Source organism: Salminus brasiliensis, chromosome 3, assembly GCF_030463535.1.
Source record: "Salminus brasiliensis chromosome 3, fSalBra1.hap2, whole genome shotgun sequence".
Lineage (NCBI taxonomy): Eukaryota > Metazoa > Chordata > Actinopteri > Characiformes > Bryconidae > Salminus > Salminus brasiliensis.
Genome location: NC_132880.1, coordinates 24,624,377 through 24,645,508, shown reverse-complemented (window position 1 = coordinate 24,645,508; position 21,132 = coordinate 24,624,377). Strand labels below are relative to the sequence as shown.

Below are 21,132 nucleotides of genomic sequence, written 5' to 3'. Positions count from 1 at the left end.
ATAAAAGTGTATCCAGTTCCATTCTGTTTATAGTTCTAGTCTGATGCAGTTGATTAACCTTGAGAAGACAGTGGATACAGATGAAGTGGTTGATTGTAATTCATAAAAAATGCTTAAATGACAGAGGGAGGAAAGCCTGTTCTTTGCTGACTGGTGAAATTATTATTCAGTACATAAAGCTAGCCTGCTGTTTACATTAGCAAATACTGCCAACGTGCACACATTCCGCAAGCGTCAGCAGGCCTCTGGTTTGTCTTTGATATTTCACAGTTTTACCTGCCTCAATTTAGCCTGTCTGAAATTCCACACCGGTGTGTGTACTATAGACTACTGCTGGGCACTACAGCTAGACAGCCAGCCAGATATATGGGCAAACAGCAGATGGATGGACAGACAGACAGATAAACACATGGACAGACACACAGAAAAATGGGCAAGTAGACGGTCAGATATACAGCGAGAGATGGGCTGGGAGCCCAGACGTTATGGCCAGATGACTGGGTTGGAATGTCCCCCAAATGGCAAAAAAAAGGCTTGCAAGGGTGGGCCTCCTGGTCAGCAGTGGTGAGTACCTACCGACGGGCGCCTGAGGCTCATTGACGCACAAAGGCGATGAAGCCGATCTTCGAACAGAAGGGCTAATGGGAATTGCACAGGAGAAACATGCCATTAACACACAGTGCAGCACCCCCTGCTGTGTGTATGCCAGACCAGTCAGAGTACCCTTTACTGACCTTTGCTGATCGGTGAATGAGACCCATTGTGCATCGCATCGCAAGGTGTTGCCGTGGCCTCCAGGTTTCCCAGCCCTCGGCCTGACTCCAGCATCTGTGGGAGGTGCTGGAACAACAGGGCTAATCCGTGGCGGCTCCACCTCACCGCTTTCAGGACTTTTAGGAAGGATCTGCTGGAACGTCTTGATACCACGGATACCACCTTCAGAGCTGTTTTGGCAGCACATGGAAGAACATAAAAAAATCTTAGGCAGGTGGGCATAATGTTTTGGCTCATCGGTGTGAGTTACAACCAAATCCACATACACGGCCAAACATTTTGTATGACAGACAGACAGACAAACAGTCCATTTAACAGACCCAGTCATTCAGACAGACAGGTGGGAAAAAGCTCAATGGTTTTTGTCTTTAATCTGCTACTCGGTGTGTGTGTGTGTGTGTTGCTCTGCGTTGGAGGAGGAGACCCCCTCCCTCACGAGCCTATAAATGTGCAGGCTGTGCCGATGCAGCTCCGCTTCGCACCCTCTCCTGCAGACACACACACTCACACACACACACACACTCATATCTAAACACACCCACTCACTGCTGCTCTCCGATGAACGCGGCTGGAGCCCTTTGGACTTCATCTGCAAATCTCCCCACTGCTCAGGTGAGTAGCAGTTCAGAGGAGAAACAGCAACTTACCTTGACGGGTTACATGAAGGAAGATGAATGGTCGCGTGAGCTAAAACTTCCTTCCTCGCGCGTGTTAATGAAGGACGTGGCGCGCGCGCGGCGAGCCTGCTCCGTGGTCAGTTGGGTCCTCTGGAAGTGAGTTGTGGTGGTCTCGGTGTGGGCGGCGCGGCGGGCGGCGGAGTCATCCTGCAGAGTGAGCGCGAGCAGCAGATTAGAGTCCGCTAGAGCGCGAGCGTGTCAGTTCGAGTACCTGACTGAGAGACAGATAATGTGGAGGGGACGGGCAGGAGTCGGGCGCTGTCCGCTCCCACCGGTGCTGAAACGCAACAGGACGTCGTTATGAACACGCTCGTATAGGCTGCGTTCACTTCGGCTGACTTCTGTTTACTTCTAGGGAACACTGAAGCTATTTCTGTGGCATTTTATGTAGAATCATATTTATCATTTATCATCGGCCAAAACATTAAGACCAGAAGCCTAACATGCTGATGGTCATCTGCGAAAGTGAAGAAGTGTCCAACGAATAAAGCAGCAGATCCAACTCTTGGTGTTTAGATAGATTTGATAGATTCGACTTTACTGCCACTGCTTAAGGAAGTGGGATGCAGTAATTATATTCCAGAAGTGCAAATAGCAGCCTTGCAAAATGAGCAAAATATTAGTATTTATTTATATGTGTATTACTATGAGTGGTCTTAATGTTTTGTCTCATCAGTTTCTTTAGTTTTTAATGATTTCAACTGTCCTTGATTAATCTGAGGCATTTTAATAACTAGTTAAGTTGACTTATATATGATATACACCACTTAGTACTATCAATAAGTAATATAGTGATTTACTTATTATTATTATTATTATTATTATTATTATTATTATAGTTCACTGCAACATTACTAATAATACAGTCTTTAAAAGGGGGCTCTCCAAGGGTTTTTTTTAGTAAATGCAATGGCTCTATATGGAACCATGACAACTCCCTACTCTGTAATGAAGAACCACTTGTATATAGCTTTTAAAGTTACTTTTTAATAATGCTTCTGTCAAGTCAAGTCAGATTTATTTGTATAGCGCTTTTTACAACTGTTGTCATCACAAAGCAGCTTTACATAATTAGTCATTAATAAAAGACAGAGACAAAAAGAAGAAATAACGTAAGACAAGTGTATAGAACCACAAAGTATAAAAACTCTATTCAGTACTATGTAGAATTCAAGTGTAGCTGTGTAGAGTATAGTAAAAAATAAAGAGATTAATTCATTAAAGTATATAAATGAAAAGATTCATTCATTTATTAGAAACACTTCAGGGCCTCTTTTTGCTCTGAAAAACACTTGAATTTTTTTTTAAATTCCACAAAATGTTGGAAACATTCCTTTGGTCCATTTTAACATGATTGCGTCACACATTTCCAGATTTTTCTGAAGCACTTTCATGCCACTAATTACCCGTCCTACCACGTCCCGAAAGTGTTCTATTTGGATTCTGATGTGGTTGCTAGGGAGACCACAGAAGAACACTGAACTCACTGTCCACAGCTTTGTGAGATGGTGTTTTATCATGCTGGAATCATTAGAAGATGTGTCAGTTGTGGCCATGAAGGGATGAACATGGTCAACAATAGCGATAAGAAAACGGTCCCCACACCATTACACCACCTCCAACAGTCTGGACTGTTGACACAGGGCATGATGGGCCTTCTGCTGATATTCCTCAGACCAGGCTGCATTATTTTTTCAGTCTCCGCCTTCCCAGTTTTGGTGGGCGTGTGCTCACTGCACCCTAAGCTTTTTGTTCTTGACAGACAGAAGTGGTCTTCTGCTGTTGTAGCCCATCCGCCTCAAGGCTGGACACGTTGTGCATTCTGAGATGCTTTTTCTGAGATGCGCACCACCTTTTTGTCCCCTTGAACTAGTCTAGCCATTCTACATTCTCCTCTCTGATCAACAAGGCATATCAGTCTGTAAAACTTTCACTCACTTGTTTTTAATTTATTTATTTTTGATGTTTTTCCACTTCATTCTGAGGAAACTCCAGAAACTGATTTGCATGAAAATCCCAGAAGCTGAGCAGTTCTAAAAATATCACGGAGATCACATTTTCCCCCATTCTGACGGCTCATATGAACATTACACTGAAGCTGCTAGTTGTGTTTGCATGGTTTTATGCATTACAATGATGCCACATGATATAATTAGATAATCGCATGAATGAGTGAATGTACACGTCTTCCTAATAAATTACTCTGTGATGCCGGTGATGTCAGAGTAGCAGGTTATTTAATTATAAGGATATTTCATTCTAATTCTAAGAGGTTGTTAAAAAAGTAAATGTTGACTACATAAAGCGATGCTACATAAAAGATAAGCAGATTCCCATCAAAAAAAGGTCAAATACAAGACAAATATATAGGATCTGGCCTTTACAGCCAGTGTGTCCAGCTCCAGTGCTGTATTCTTCCCACTGTTTCCCCACACCTCAGTGCTTTCATTAGTGAAGCATTATTAGCTACAGCTTCAGAGCAATAAAACCACACATGCTTAAGGCAGAGCTGGTGGACTAGAACTCGGGAACTAGAGAGCACTGGCTGAAGCCTCCAGGGACATGTGACAAGTAAAGAAACAAAGGTCAGTACTAACATATGAAAAGAGGGTGGGTTATTGATTACGAAATCATGCTGTTAGGAATCCTCATAGCTCATACAAGAAAGCGAAAGGGCAGAGATGCCTTCATGACAATAAATACAGTGACTTTACTCCAATATGCTTTCAAGAATAGAAAGGTCAGATTAGACTGCCAGATGACAAAAAAAGCCTACCCAGTTTACGAACCGAGACAACAGAAAGGTTCATGATTGGAAACTATACCACATCATCTGTCAAACATGGTGGAGGCACTGTTATTGTATTGGCACATATGGCTGCCAATGGGTTACAGGTGTTTATTGATGATATGACTGCTGTAATGTGCTAAACAGAATCAGACACTTGCAGTGATGGAATAGGAACGAAGCTTTACTAATGGAGACGTAATCCAAGTTCCAAATCCCAAAGTGTAGATGAATGCAAACAACACCAACATTACACAGGGAAACAGTCCGAGCGAGAAATGACAAAATCATGGTCCAAAACGCAAAGTCCAGATTCCAAAACACAGGCAGAATATCAAAAAAGGCGTAGTCCAAGGAACAGATACCAAAGGTCATCTAACCTAAGGCCCGGGCTTAAATACTAAACTAGAGATTACAAACAGGTGAAAAACATTATCATTCCGGAGTCCTGTGACTCGTCAAGTGATCTTTCAGAGGATTCTGGAAAACTGAGTCCTGTGACACCTGTGAACCACTCTGGGAATGCATGACAACTGCTGATACAAGGATGAATTTGAAGTGTATAGAGCTCTACTTTCTGCTCATATTTAGACTCATATCCATATATACTCATATAAGTCAGCCACCAGACCTCAAGCCCAACTGAGCATGCTTTACACTTACTGAAGATAAAATGGACTCACAAACCAGCAGCAGCTTAAGGAATGCAGTAAAGGCCTGGCAAAGCATCTCAAGGGAGGAAGCTGTTTAGGCATAACATTAACACCATCTGCCCAAAACTGAATAGGCCCCTACTTGTGTCACTTGAGGCATGGACTCCACAAGACATCTAAAGGTGTCCTGTGGTTTCTGCCACCAAGACATTAGCAGCAGATCCTTGGCCTCCATGGATTGCATGAATGACTTTAGCCGCCAGTTGACCGGTTGTCCTTCCTTGGAGCAGAAAAACCATCACAGGATCTGCTTGCCCTTTTTGGAGATGCTCTGACTCCTATTTTTGGAGATGTCATCTAGCCATCCCAGTTTAGTCCTTGTCAGAGTGGTTCAGATCCATACGCTTGCTCACCAGCTCAGCTGATTTACTTTATTGAAGGACTGATCAGATAAACTATGTAAATGGTGTTGAATGAAGCTGCAATTGCTGACTTGCCTCCAGGAAAGCACCGGAAATATTAGATTTAGATTAGATCTGATCTGATCATACTTTTTTGTCCATTGTAATTAATATTGTGCGCATCAATGAGCTCAAGCAACAAAAGAAAGTCATACATACATACATACACTGCATTTCACAACACCATATTTAGAGGTATTTTAGATAATGTGCTCTACTGTTTATTTAACTCTGCAGAGCCTTTCTCAGTTGCCCGCGGCTTTTACACAGCAGTGTTGGTAATGGTGCAGGGGAATAACAATAATTACTCCAGGGTTAAAGAAAAAACAACAAACTGCACATGTTTAATAGCCCATTAGCATCTGCATGTTGTGGCTAATGAGAGCAGGTGAGACACCCAGCCTCTGGTGCCTGTGGAGCTGAAGATGAAATTACAAGACATGAAGACAAACAGCCAGGGAGGGACATTTCACAGCCAGGAGAGTGTGAGTGGCTGCTTGCTCCTGCCGAAGGCAGAATGATAAAGGTTGTGTGAAATAGGCCACAGCCACAGCCTCAAACATCACTGGCTTTTAACACACATACATACATACACACACACGCACACACACACACACAGACACAGACAGTTAGCATGTATGTGTAGGTGGTTGCTGATTTGATCCGTTAACTTCAATCTAACCCTCAGCTTCAGGCTTTACCAAGCACTGCTGGTTGGAACTCCAGAGCTGAATGTTGAGCTGCAGCGGTGCAGAAACAGCATTTTCAGAAGTGAGGGAGATTTCCTTAAAACAGGAGTTTTCAGGAGAAGTGCTGCATATCCTTAAGCCACCGTCCTTTTGAATTTGATAGTGGATTTCGAATGAACTGAGAGAGGAATTTGGGCTTGGATTTGGGTTCGATCCCCTGGACTGACATGGCTGAGGTCACTCAACCCCTAATGGAATTTGGCCTCCGCCTTTAACCCATCCGTGCAGTGAACACACACACATACACACAAGCGAAACACACAGTGAGTGACAGTGGGCACACCTGCCCAGAGCAGTGGGCAGCCATCGATGTGGTGCCTGGAGAGCAGCCTGGAGTGGCAGCTTGCCGAGCCCGGGTATCAAACCAACAACCCTGTTAGTGTTGTGTGTAGTGTTCTAATCCATTTTATTCATTTATTTTTATTCTGTCAAATTGAAATCATGTACATTCGAAGTGCACATTTTCAGTCTGGTCATGCCTGTTGCACAAAAATGGCTTTACAGAAGGAATAATAAAAAAAATCAATAGAAGTCAATGGACAAAAAAGTCATTTTTAAGCATTTCTATTGATCTATTGATTAAATTTTAACACTATATACAGAACAATTCCATTCAAATAAGTTGAATTAAAAAAGTAAATTGAGTTAAAAGTTAAATTGAGACACTGGATTTTTGCACATCAGCGATGATTTGTTAGCGGTGAACTGTATCCTCTAAAAGTGTTACATGTGAATAAATGATCAAATATTTGTAAGCAATTTTTTCATGCACTGAAAAACCCACAGGGTTGGGTATTACCAGAATTTGTGTAACGCTGTTACAGCGTTGTGTAAAATGTGTGCTTGTGAGATTCTCTGTATAAGGTTTCAGCTCTGTCTGTTTGTTTAAGCAAATTAGCCTTACATTTATGGCATTTAGATGACGCTCTTATCCAGAGCGACTTACAAGGTTACTCGTATTACAGCGGTGGGCCAATGTAGTGTTAGGAGTCTTGCCCAAGGACTCTTATTGATGTAGCGCAGCACAGTCACCCAGCCCGGGAATCAAACCCCAGCCTCCCACATGGTGTGGTAGCTCAGTGGCAGGTAGTGGTGTTATCTGTTGCGCCACACCAAGCCTTCTTCTTCGCTTCAAACTGAACGTTACCATGAATACTGTAATACATTAATACCGTAATACCCAACCCTGACGATATACTCGCTTTTTCACTGAATTCTTAGCACTAGGTGAAATCTTAGCTTGCTACCTGACGCCAGAATTCATGGTATGGCTGATTATGACAGCCGGTCATGAACTAACGGCCATAAAATGGGCCCGTCTAATAATAAAAATGTAACCATTCACTGATGCACTGGCGAAAAAAAAGGCAGGATATAAAATGTAAAAGCCTAAATAAAAGCTTACCTCATATATTGATCCAAGTACTGTCTGCTCCGATTGTAATTTTGCACTTAAGGTCATTTTGAACACTTGTTGCAGAGCACTGCTGGATACCCATCTGCTGCAGCATGGTCGAATAAATCATTTTAGATAAATTAGCATATGGTTGCAATGCAGGCATTTTGCCTGGCCAAGTGTAATGCACGAAGAAGTCAATCACTTCCGGGTCACACTAATCGGACAAATAAACAATCTAAATCAAGTTTGTCCTCAGGGTCATTTTCTATTTTTGATTGGAACATAAAAACAAAAGCACAAAACACATTTGGTATTATATTTATAAAAAGAACAAATAATACACTACTTTTTTAATACACTACTTATCGTCGCTGTCCAAGAAAAAACATGTATCTCCAAAATGGTGAGTTTACAGGAAAAGGCAAACAGTTTTGAACTTTAAATGGACGTCAATAAAACGTAAAATAAGATTTTAGTCCATGTAATTGAGAGCATTTCTATTGGTCCAGAATTATTACACAGTGTACAGAGCAGCTCCAGGGTTCAAACCATGGAGAAAACTAAAAACGGACAAAAAACAGAGATACGTGTTTTTTTTTATTTTTTATTGGACAGCAGTGATATGCTACATGTGATGCGATTTTCTGAAATGTTGCAATGAACAAGCAGGCAGTAAAAAAGGCATTCTTTGCTCCTCGCAAAACAGGTGAGCGGTGACACTCTGAAAAGCAGCTCGGCTCTCCGTGACCCAGTTTGAGCAGCTTCCGGAGATGCAGCACCACAGGTGAGGAAATTTTAAAGCTGAATAAAAACTTTTCAAAAATGGCTCAGTGCCAAACATACTTAAAAAATCCTGAAAAAAACTGAATTGAGTTATGGAAAAGGAATTCCACACAGTGCAAGGGCTTTCTTTACAAATAAGATTATTTACAGTTAATTAAACTTAATCTGTTTTTACTTTTTCAATTCAGTAAAGTGCTAAAACCAATTTAACATTGACTAAACATTTCACTTCATTATATTTCATCAATTTTCTAGAGTTATTCACAAAAACACAATGTACAAGAGTCCATCTACTTCTAATTAATTCACCCATGTTGAATGTTTAATTTCAGACCGTGAACGTGTTCTTTAGTTTGAAACTGTGGAGGAACCTCTTGAGGAACCTTAAAGGAGCCTTTACCTTCTAAAAGCTTTTTCTTAAAGGTTCCTCAAAGCATCTTAACAGGTTCCTCCACAGTTTCAAATTGAAGAACCTCCAAAAGTCCCTAAAGGATCTCATACTTTTAACAGTGTACAGGTTGCTGTGAACTTAAATGGAAAGACAACACAGAAGGTCAAAACAAGAGTGAACAATACACCCAATATGCAAATTTTACCAAATTACCAGTAGTCAGTGGGTAACATTTTACAATACTTTTACATGGTTAGTAGGTAACTATGCATTAACACCTAAATGGCTACTATTAACTATCAAGGAGTACTGAACAAACTTAGCAACACCTTGTTCTTTAGTAAAGAGTTAATGAGTAATGAGTCCTAAAGAAGAACACAGTAATACCTGATTCTTTATCTAATAAAAAGTAGTATTTATTTGGGTAAAAATTCCTAAAGAATGAGGAGACATAATTGTGAGCCATATATTTCTGTGAGTCTCTTTAACTGACCAAATTTTTAGGAGGACTTCAAATGAGCACTGCTGTAGAATAAACAACAGTAACACACTATGACAAAAAAAAAAAAGGTTTGTCTTAGGAGGTAAGCGGACTACTCGATACTGTAGTATTTTAGAATGTTTTGTTAATTTTTGACTTAAATTAAATTACTTAAATTTGATAAATTACTTAAATTAAAATGTTAAACAGGTTGCTGTTTACAGGGTGCAGTGTCCTTAGTATCCTTCAGCAATGCCTTTTGTATTAGCGCTGCTAAAATAATTGGTTGTTTTTTTAATAATAGTAGTTTTCAGAGAAGTATGTAAAATATTTAGGTAATAGTTAACTACTAATCACTGGTCATTGGTTCACTATTACCTAAAGAGTAATTAAACAGTAGTCCTTGGTAGTTTATAGTGTGTTAATGCAGATTTATAAATGAATCCATATAATCTAGTTAGAAACCTAATTAGCTTGGTAGTTTTTAAGCCAACTCACCAGTTCCCAAAAGCAATAGCATTGCTGTAACAGCAGGATACCCATCTGCTGCAGCACGGTCGAATAAATCTTTAGTTAAATTAGCATATGGTTCCAGTGCGGACATGTTTGTCTGTACCAATACTGATCAAGTGTAACGCACAACAAAGTCAATAATTTTAATAAAATCAAAAACACAAATATTCATAACTATTATATACTTGTTTACTAATATATACTACTATATTCAGAAACAAATAACGGAAAAAATAGACCAAAAACATGTGCTTTAAATGTGTTACATCAACAGAATTGGTATTTCACAGAATTTAATTTCACTAGTTTTGGCTAAAATTGTGTTCATGCTACAGATTGTATTCATTTGCAACCACCTGCAGCTTTAAATCATGTCAATTGATTGAAACATTTGATTGACTTTGGTTATCCTGTTTATTGTGTTTATTAAGTAGGCATGTGAAACACATTGCATGAAAGTAGAACCCCTTTTAGTTTAATAAAACAAAACAACCCTTTTTTTTGTAAACATACAGTTTAAAATATATCCTTACAATGTAAAAGTGCAAGAAAGAACCTTAAAACTGGTACAGCACCTTTACTTTTGTGAACGTTCTTTAAACCTTCTAAATGTGCTTTATACATCTCTTTTTCAGGCATGTTTTTTTCACGGACATCACCCGTTGTATTTTGAAGAGTGTACAGCGGGCGATTTTGCCAGTATTGCTCCAGCTAAGCGTGAACCTGCCATTATTCCCCATTTTCATCCAAAAAACCTCATTTAGGATTCCCGTGTAGACGTTATCTAGGAAATATTAGACACAGCTGGGTGCTCTTAAACAGGCTTTAAAGTCATTTTTGCAGCTTGTTCGCTCAAAAGTGTGTGATAATATTACAAGAACTGGCAGAAAGGCATCATTACGCTCCCGTTTGTTCATCAGGAAACACTTGAAGGGTGTCCTTAAAGTGATGTTTAAATTATGCGCATTGAAATGTCCTTTCTTCTCAGACTCTGATCCTACAGGCTTTTACAGGGCTGTTTAAACAAAACAGTAAAAATTAATAAATAACAAACAGGATATAATATCATCATATATGTAAGCACACAGGCTGGCGGTACATCCATGGAAAACCCACAAATTACGGCTGGATTCAAACTCCATGTTACATATTGATGAGTGCCATTGGGACACTGTTGAGTCTGAATGTGTACAAGACCATCAAGCAAAGCTGTTTAACAGTCCCACAACCTGTTCATGAGTCTTAGCCCAAACAATAGGAGTGTGAACATGCCATGTGATGTCATCTTTCCTGAAAGCTGCAGGCTTTCCTTATTCATGGAGTGCAGATGTTCTTTAAGACGTGTCCCAGTCATGTGCTGCAGTGCTTTCCAGTCTTAGACTGAGCAGTGGCCATGCCGGACAGAAAGCTTCAGCTGGCACAGATGAACTGGGAGGTATCACTGGAGCAGAGACAAGCTGCACCGGCTTAGTAGCGCTCTCTGGTGCAGCAGATGGTGCACAATAGCTCCTCGTTGTCCTCAGAGTCTTCTCTGGGGGGTTCGGTGGTGCTATGATAGGCTCCAGGGGTATGATGGGTGCATTCATGAGAACATCTATGATATCCCATGACTGAGGATCCTCTCCTTCGTCAAGGCTTGAGGCTAATGGTATGGAGTCTTAACCCCCACCCCCCACCAAACCTTTCCCTACCCTTGAAGGGGGGGGCACGGGCACACTGTTGATGCTTTCCTTACGTAGCCCAGGCTTGCCCATACCATAAGGCATTTGGCTTATGGTATTCTGTCACGTTTGGGAGATGGGCAGGGATGAGGAGGACATAGGGGCAGGGTAACTGACTGGAATAGACTAAACTGACTGGAGACCAAGATCCACAGCAAACAAAGGTACTACATATACACTTAGACAAACAAAGAACCACCTGGGAAGAGTTAACAAAAGGGGCGGGCCAACAATGGAGAACACCTGAGAGACAAATGACAAGGCGAGACAAAGGCACAACACCAAATGAAGACACCTGTTACAGCCAACGCCAGCCCTTAACACTCCAACGAGGCTTATTACACACTAAGGTGTATTACTCAATAACTACAGGGACTTCTGTACAAACTGGTGGGGCTATTCTCTAGTAACAGAAGGCAGGCTTAAGAAATGGCATTTCTGGAGTGAATGCCATTTTTTTAAGAAGTTCACACCTAGTCACATCTGCCTTCCAACTTAATTCACCAAATATCGTCAGAAATGCACTGGCCTCGGAGACCTGAGACAATTCCTGGTAGGCCAACATCCTTTCTGTGGAGCTGAGCAGAGCAGAATCACAGCAATTGAGAAGAGTTCACCATATATTGATTTTCTGAATATTACTGCCAGGAACTGCAAGCCTACATTGCAGAAGAAGAGAAGTCCATGCCTGTTTATACCCCTGCTCTCTCATGCTGTCCGCCTCTTTCACTCTCTTATGGGTTCTTTCTGTCTCTCGCCAAGTCATGGAGTATAGATGACCAGTACTAGTTGGGCTCTCATGCTTGAGCAGATCTCTACTACTCTGAGTCTATGGGACCTTTGCACAGTTAGTGAGCTACAGCTAACCAAGGCTTCTGGTGGCTAGCACATTAAATCTAGCTATTCAACTAGCTAGCTAACTAGCTAGCATTCCAGCATCTTTGAGGTCATATAATTGGGGTCATGTGTGATTGTGGTGAGGGACTCAGAAAAGACTTGTTTATTATGTCAAATGAACATCATTTAAGATGCTGCTTAGGTATTACAGAATTACCATATTGGCTACAGCTTATATGCTACAAGTCAGAGTGTGGCAGAAGGGAAGCTGACAGCATTGTCAATGAAGCAGGTTAAATCAGTTATGCTGTCTGAATATATGCTAAGTAATAGATAATATGATGTAAAAACAGCTTGAAGAGGAAAATGAGACAGACCACTGTGGGTTTTCCATCCACTTTCTTTGCGAATTGTGAAAATGGGAATAGAAAAATGGAAGATATTTACAAAAAAATCCCTAAACATCTCAACAAAAATGTCTTTACCCTTAGATGAGGTGTATACGTTGATAATAAAAAGGGAGAAATGTGAAAAAACAGTGCTGGTAACATTTTTTGTGTGTGACTGATAACAAGGCTTCAGTGAGATGCTCATTTAACAGGCTGCCGTCTCGGAACCACAGCCATGCACAGCTGACAGAAAGCTGTCAAAAAGACAATAAATAATAAATGGTTGAGACCTTTAACTGTAAGCGTTGCATGATGAGGTAGACTCTGGTGTTGCACCATGAGATGTGGGAGCGTCATGAAATCCTCAGACTGATGCTAATGGAAACAATGGGTGGATTCATTTGCCTGTTCTTTAGTGGTTTGCGGCACTGGTGGCCGGTCAGAGAACATGATATCTGTTGGATGTTTGCTTGGCTGAAACCCAAAGTTAACGTGTAATAGATGCTTTAAGTCCTATTTCCTTCAGCATGTGTCTTTTAAGACCAATAAAGAGCACTGAAATACATGCACATTATATATATATAAGCAATATAGGCCTAACTGGTGCATGGTGGCGCTGCAGGTAGCGCGTTCATAGCTTGCTCTGGTGACTGCCTGCAGGGATTTTGGTACTCTAGTATCCTCCAGTCTGAGGGTAGATGAATTGGCTTTGCTAAATTTCCCCTACATGCAAGCGTGTGTGGCATCCTGCGATAGACTGACACCCTGTCCAAAGGGGTATGGACCCTGATTGGGAAGAAGTGGATACCAAGATGAATGGACATCATTTGGGCCACAGTTTTTCAGAGTGTTCAGAGAGTGATATTAGACAGCCTAATTCAGTGTAGCACCATTGTTAACCTGACTAGCAGATTTAGCATGGCTCTATTTACACAGCACCGAGAAGATCTGGCAGTTAGTTATGTTTACATTGCATTACATTAATGGCATTTAGCAGACGCTCTTATCCAGAGTGACTTACAAGGTTACTCATATTACAGAGGCAGGCCTATATAGTGTTCAGAGTCTTGCCTAGGAACTCTTATTGGTGTAGCACAGCATAGTCAGATGGAGAATCAAACCTTAGTCTCCTACTCCTCCTGGCGTGATAGCTCACTGATGGGTGTTATCTGTTGTGCCACACCAACCACAAGCAAATGCTTGGGAAAGGGCTGTAAGTTGCACTGCTCTGTCTATGTTTTCAGGTTGGACAATGTGCTAAAAGATTCACTTGAGCTTTTTTCCATTAGCTGCCGCGCCACAGGTCAGTGAAGCAGCAAACTGAAGGAGAAGCTCTTTAGTTTGAGAGGAGGGTTTAATATCAGCCATTGCTTTCTGCTCTTAATCTGTGTATTTCCCTGCTTCTTTCCTCATTGAACAGGAGCAACAATATCTCATACTGACTGAAACCTCATAATCGAAAGTGCGTAGAACATTAACAGTCTGATTTCATGCTTTCATGGTGCAGTTTGGCCCTAATGTGTGATTTTGAGGCACTGGTGTTTGTAGGATACATTGACAGCATTGTGATAATCTATCACGAGGCTTGTGCTCATTAGCCTGGTTTGACACAATGGGCAAAAAATAATGTTTGTCTCGTTCCACACCGTCTGGCTTCTCACACCTCAACGGTTAGTAATTGGCACCCCCCCCCTCTATCATCTCTACTTTATATTCCGCATCTTTATTAGCGCGTGTTTTGCTCTTGATGTGCATAATTCCCGTTTCATTTCTTTGATGAAAGCTATAGCCGAGTTTTAGTTTGGCGTCTGGCTGTTGATGACTCATGACTTCACACTGATCAAATGGGGGCTTAGTTAAAAGCCGCGGGAGAGGTGAGAACATGCAGCTTTAATGGCTGACCCATATACTCACGTACATAAAAGGAGGCTTTGTAAAATCAGCGGCACTGCTGGGTGGCGCTTACAAATTTGGGGCCTATTTAAAAAAAAATTTGGAATAATTTATTAGGACGGGGGATGACATACTCAAAGGGTTGTTTGTGCTGACGGCAGTCGTACCTCAGATATCAGCGGCTCATCTCTTACCACCAAGACGATTTCACAGTTAAACAAGGTGGTACTGTCTCACAGTTGAGCTCAGGAAGTGATGATAAATCAGCAGGGGGATAAAAGGCCATGTGTTTATCTTTGGAGTCTTTTTTTAATGAGAAAGAAGATAATAAGGGTTCCTTTACTGTCCCTCAAGTTCTCGATACCCAGGCAAGTGTGAGGTAGGTCTAACAGTCTAACAGTCTTTTACAGTGACATGCACAACAGGTTCTAGCTTTAAGCTAAAAAGCAACATAGTGAAATATCATAATTAGTGTAGTATAGTCAAGCATTTAAAGAAAGATTGTGCAGTTGATCGGCCAAGACATCTGAAATGCTACTTTTTCAGTTTATAATAGGAGATGCTAGTCTAACGCTGCTAACAAAACACTGGACTTAGAGTGTCACCAATCTCATCTCCGTAAACGCACATTCAAAAATCTCAACCTGTCTCTCAAAATGTATCCAGACCCTGTCTATGCCATTTATTGTTATTTATTTATAAGGAAAAATAACTGGACAACAGCGGACCAGTGGACAGAAATTGTCAACTCAGTGTACCCATCATAGCCTTTGTTAACTTTCCCCCATTCTTCACTTCATACAGGACAATGATGGCACCTTCACCAACCTGCTGACTACTCTGAAAATCTCTGGATCATATCTGGATCTGAACCGTTCCACCAAAATGAATTCCTCTGAGACCACCACTGTCCCTCAGTGGACCTTCATGGTTAATTCTAGCCTACTTCCTCACTTCCCCAATGTAACGGAAGCTCCACCCCAGACTAAATCCAAAGCCTGCGAGCAACTGAACATCGCCACAGAGGTTTTCCTCATCCTGGGCATCATCAGCCTGCTGGAGAACATCCTGGTCATCTGCGCCATCGTGAAAAACAAGAACCTGCACTCACCCATGTACTTTTTCGTCTGTAGTCTTGCCGTGGCAGACATGCTCGTTAGTGTCTCTAATGCTTGGGAGACCATTGTCATTTATCTGCTCAACAACCAACAGCTGGTGGTGGAGGATCACTTCATCAGGCAAATGGACAACGTCTTTGACTCCATGATCTGCATCTCAGTGGTGGCTTCCATGTGCAGCCTCCTAGCCATTGCGGTGGACCGCTATGTGACCATTTTTTACGCACTGCGCTACCACAACATTATGACAGTCCGGAGGGCAGCCCTGATCATCGCCGGAATCTGGACCTTCTGCACAGGCTGTGGCATTGTCTTCATCATCTACTCGGACAGCACGCCGGTCATTGTGTGCTTGGTGTCCATGTTTTTCATCATGCTCGCGCTCATGGCCTCACTGTACAGCCACATGTTCATGCTGGCTCGGTCGCACGTCAAGCGCATCGCCGCCCTGCCGGGCTACAACTCCATCCACCAGCGGGCCAGCATGAAGGCAGCCATCACCCTTACCATCCTGCTGGGCATATTCATTGTGTGCTGGGCGCCGTTCTTCCTCCACCTCATCCTCATGATCTCCTGCCCTAGGAACCTCTACTGCATGTGTTTCATGTCGCACTTCAACATGTACCTCATCCTGATCATGTGCAACTCTGTCATCGACCCGCTCATCTACGCCTTCAGGAGTCAGGAGATGCGAAAGACCCTCAAAGAGATCATCTGCTGCTACAGCCTGAGGAACGTCTTCAGAATGTCCAAGTAAAATCTACGTGCGCGCTGACTTTGACCGTCCTCCAAAAAAACCCTAAACCAACTGAGGGATGTCACAGAAAGTCTAACTAAACTAACATTCTCAAACCAGCGCTAACAAAGCTATACGTTGGGTTAGCATGCTATTTTTGTGTGCGATTCTTTGAGGTATCTACTGAGTTGTTCTTCTCCATTTCCACTGGTCTATTGCTTCTTTTTTTCTGAAACATGCTATAGCCACAGCCAAGCTTGGAACAGGTGCATGGTGGTGTTTGGTGGGAGAATGCAGGTGTTTAAATGGAGAATGGTGGTAAATCTGGGCCTTGAGACGTTTGTGTATTACTACAGTATTCATTGGTAAAGACCAGAGACTGACCAGAGAGGTGACTGCGTGATGCCATTTGGTACACTTGTCATATTCTCTTTACTTGAGCCTGAGGATGTATGTACTATGTAAAGTGTGTAAGTGTTTACAACGTCTGTTTAACGCTTCTGTTTACAAAGAAACAGCTGGGATTTTTTTTTCCATTTCAAATGACAATTGGTGCGTGTCAAGCTATCTGCTGAAGCGTGTTCTAACTGTCTATTAATGTTTGCCAATTCTGAAAATCTGGACCTCATGGATGTATTACAGATTGTGTATAAAAAGCGTGTTGTATAATAGTTATTAATACCATACTCAGCAGGGCCAGCCTAAGTTTACTGAAACTCTGACAGTTGATCCTCTGATACTTCTCATTCGGAAAATGCGTTACGCAACACAGATGTCTGTACATAAAAGCGTTCTATTATTAACCAGATCGAAGCATGTGACAAAATGTGACAATCCAAATACCAGAAATATCAGGAATGAAAGATCTGTGTGTAAAAGGTGAGTGATTATATAGGCAGGACTAGGCTTCTGAGAAATGACACCAGTTGGTCCAGCTTCTATCTACTTTGCTTTCAGGAAGCCAGGAAAGAGAAAGACAGATGCAGCCAGGCAAAAAATTGGTTTGCGGGCAGGTTGGATTGATGGAGCGGCCCAACGGCTGGAGTTCATACAAACGTAAACTAGATTTCAGTCCCCGAGACCCGGTTTCTCAACTCCAGAAGTTACACACCTGAAGGAACAAGGGCAATGCATGCTTCACATCCTGGAGTAACAGTGGGCCAGTGAAGCTGCAAATAAGGATTTCAGTCTAATGAACTTCCTGGTGACATGAAGGCTATAAATAAAATAAAAAAATAAAGACTAGTTAAAAAAAAAACTTCTATTGGTCCGTATATCATGAAATATCATGTAAAGGACAGAATGTACACAGAACCTAAAGGGCAGCTGGTGTTTCCAAAAGAAAACATTAAATGGTTCAAGATATCATGATTGACCATGTGTCCAAATGTTTGTGGACACCTCTTCTAATGAATGCATCCAGCTACTTTAAGTGGTGCCCATTGCTGAGACAGATACACATAGCTTGTCCAGTCCCTGCAGTGACTGCAATAGAATAGGAATCTCTGGAAGGTGAAGCCCTCAGCATTGAGCTGTGGAGCAAGGGGGCTGTGTTTTTTGGAATGATGGTTCTCTATTCAATACTTTTGGGATTAGTTGGGGAGTTGGGGATGAAGACGTCCATGACCTCACTACTGCAAAATCTAGAAAGCTTTTCCTGGACAGTAGAGACTCCAACAAAAGCAGGATGCAGGTTTTCATTTTGGGGGATTTCTAACATCAACATGGTCAAACGTTATATATCTACAGGGTCAAAAATAGACATACACCCACTTAGATTATGAAATCAATAGTGCTAAAAGCTCCCCTGTGCCCAGATAAAAAAAGAGTTTGACCAGCACAGTGCAATGGAAAAGTCCAAGGACCTCAGTGCAGATCTGAGAAGGATGGAGCCATTTCTGAACAACTGGCAGATTCCAGCAGCATCAATTATTGAGAGGTATAGCCACTTTGTCAAGCTCTGGGGCTGTTTTGCTGCAGATTGACCTGGTACCTTGTACAAAGTGGATGGAATAATGGAGGAAGAGGACTAGCTCTGAATTCTTCAGCATAACCTCAAAGCTAGACAGTTAACATTTAGACGCAAGTGGGTGTTCCAACAGGACACTGACCCCAAACACATCAAAGGCGGTTGCGGAATGGATAAAGCAGACTACTGTTATACTTTTGGAATGGCCTTCACAAAGCCCTGACCTGAATATGCTTAAAAGACACAACTACGTCAGTAAATCAACTCATTTAACCAAACCATGACGGGCAGTGAATATTAGGTGTGCAGTATGTATGTCTTTGACCCTGTATGTCAAATTTTTGATCTTTAAAGATGTATGTTGTTATTCATTCTGCCCCAGAACAGGACAGCTGAAAGGTCGGAAATGAATTGATTGAAAGGCCAATACTGCCATGACCTTTTTGTCATTGATGAGTGTATGTGAACTTCCGACCAACTTCCGAATGTGTTACATTCAGAAATAAATATACAACGTGCTGTAAAATGTCCCAAATGTCTTTTTAAATGTATGTTTGTTTTTTGTAGAGGGTTTATTATTCACTTATTTCAACTTACAAACTCTACAAAGTGTGTCATTTGACCAAGGGTGCCCGAAACGTTGCATAAGACAATATATATGTCCAAATGTTTGTGGACACCCCTTCTAATGAATACATTCAACGACTTTACATTGCACCCATGACTGAAATGACATGAAATAGGACTCTACAGAGCAGATAAACATGAACCTGTTGGCACCACGCCTAATGCCAGGCGTGGGCTAGAGGTGGATTCAGCATTGAGCTGAATGCTCCTCCAAAATTTATTAGAAAGCCTTCTTCCCTGGACAGTAGAAACAGTTACTCCAGCAAAGGCAGGGTGAGCTCTTTTCATATATCCTTGATTTCGGAAGAAACAATGAATGAGCAGGTGTCCCAATACTTTTGGCCGTATAATATGCATTATAAATATTCATTAAAAAGACTAGTAGTCCTCTGGGATATGAATGGGGAAGCATCACTGAGTGTTTAGAATTCAGAGGATGCCATCCCATCAGGCCATTAGCACTCCCCGCACTGCCCGTTTCATCAACATCGCCAAGGCAAGCGGAGATGAGCTGGATGCAAGAACACAACAGAAGTGGATGCAGCCCTGCATTTCAGAGTCGTTTTAGTGGCTCTGCATTCAAACTAGAGTGACTAATGCCAGGTTTCGAGCGTTTGATGAAAGGTGAAGCGGTAATCAGTGGTGTCAACAGTGCCGAGAGCTAATTTTGTTCAGAGGTGAATAATGTGAAATGCAATGAGGTGACAACCACTGTGTACTTGCAGCAAAACGCAGCCGCTTTACAAGGAATCAGAAGACGCATGACTGCAGAGCTCGAAGCTTCATTTAGCATTAGTTCATCAGGCTCAGAAGATGGAAGCTGCGCTATCCCCCTTTCTTATTAAATGAAAGCGCCCACAGCCTCTTCTCTGCACTCAGAGCAAACACAGAATAACTCAGAGCTTTAAACGGTTCATCAAGGTTAATATCCAGAGACGATGGAGATAATATGAGATGAAGGCCTTCTCATTTTCTCTTAATGCATGCACAAATCTTGTCAAATGAAATCTGGTCAATATGTCTAATATTTCTTTTGAAGGTCATTGTGAGATTGTTTTAAGATTATGTCCCATACACTATATTGCCAAAAGTAGTCACTCACCCATCCAAATCATTGAATTCCATGGCCACAGGTGTATAAACCCAAGCACATAGGCATGCAGACTGCTTCTAGAAACATTTGGGAAAGAATGGGTCGCTCTCAGGAGCTCAGTGAATTCCGGCTTGGGACCGTGATTGGATGTCACCGTGAAATTTCCTCACTACTAAATATTCCACAGTCTGCTGTCAGCGGTATTATAACAAAGTGGAAGCGATTGGGAACAACAGCAACTCAGCCATAAAGTGGTAGGCCAATGAAACATGACAGAGTGGGGTCAGCGGCTGCTGAAGCACATTCTGCAGAATCAATCACAACTGACCTCCAAACTTCATGTGGTCTTGAGATTAGCTCAAGAACAGTGCGTAGAGATTTTCATGCAATGGATTTCCATGGCCGAGCAGCTGCATCCAAGCCTTTTATCACCAGGCACAATGCAATGCGTCGGGTGCAGCGGTGTAAAGCACGCCAGCACTGGACTGGCAATCCAATGGACGGGTCTGTGCTGGGCGGTTGCCAGGAGAACGTTACTTGTATGACTGCATTGTGCCAAGTGTAAAGTTTGGTGGAGGGGGGATTATAGTGTGGGGTTGTTTTTCAGGAGTTGGGTTTGGCCTCTTAGTTCCAGTAAAAGGAACTCTTAATGCTCCAGCATACCAAGAAATTTCATGCTCCCGATTCACACCACTGTCCATACAGTTACTATGGAAACTATGGAAATTAAACCTCAAAAAACAACCTGTACTTTAGTAGAAAACAGGCTCTTTGGCATCCCAGCTGGTCCCATAAAAGCTGGTTTTGATGGTAAATCTGGCGACCGGGCAGGCCAAGGAAGTGTTGCAATCTTTTGGAGACATTCCTGGTCAAAATTTAGCAATGGCACACACTAATTGCTCAATTGGCAATAAATCTGGCAACCGACCAGGCCAAGGATGTGTTGCAATCTGGTGGAGACATTCCTGGGAAACCCTTGTGAGGGGGGCGAGCATTATCCTGCTGAAAAATGCCAGTTGGAAGCCCAGCCATCAGAGGGAACACATGTAGCCACTCAGCTGTTAGTGTCTACAACACCAG

At 42.0% G+C, this 21,132-nt stretch overlaps 1 protein-coding gene across 2 annotated transcripts; it reads left to right on the top strand.

Annotated features, from left to right (window-relative positions):
• The first annotated feature begins 1,268 nt into the window (after positions 1–1,268).
• mc5ra (melanocortin 5a receptor) lies at positions 1,269–18,858 on the top strand. Of its 2 annotated transcripts, XM_072675660.1 has the most exons (3): positions 1,300–1,386; positions 8,208–8,285; positions 15,314–18,858. In XM_072675660.1, the coding sequence occupies exon 3, from the start codon at positions 15,395–15,397 to the stop codon at positions 16,382–16,384; it is 990 nt and encodes a 329-aa protein (XP_072531761.1). In that variant the 5' UTR covers positions 1,300–1,386; positions 8,208–8,285; positions 15,314–15,394; the 3' UTR covers positions 16,385–18,858. The 2 variants fall into 2 exon arrangements, with proteins under 2 accessions (XP_072531760.1, XP_072531761.1); XM_072675659.1 differs by lacking the exon at positions 8,208–8,285 and having other exon boundaries at positions 1,269–1,386.
• The last annotated feature ends 2,274 nt before the right edge of the window (positions 18,859–21,132 follow it).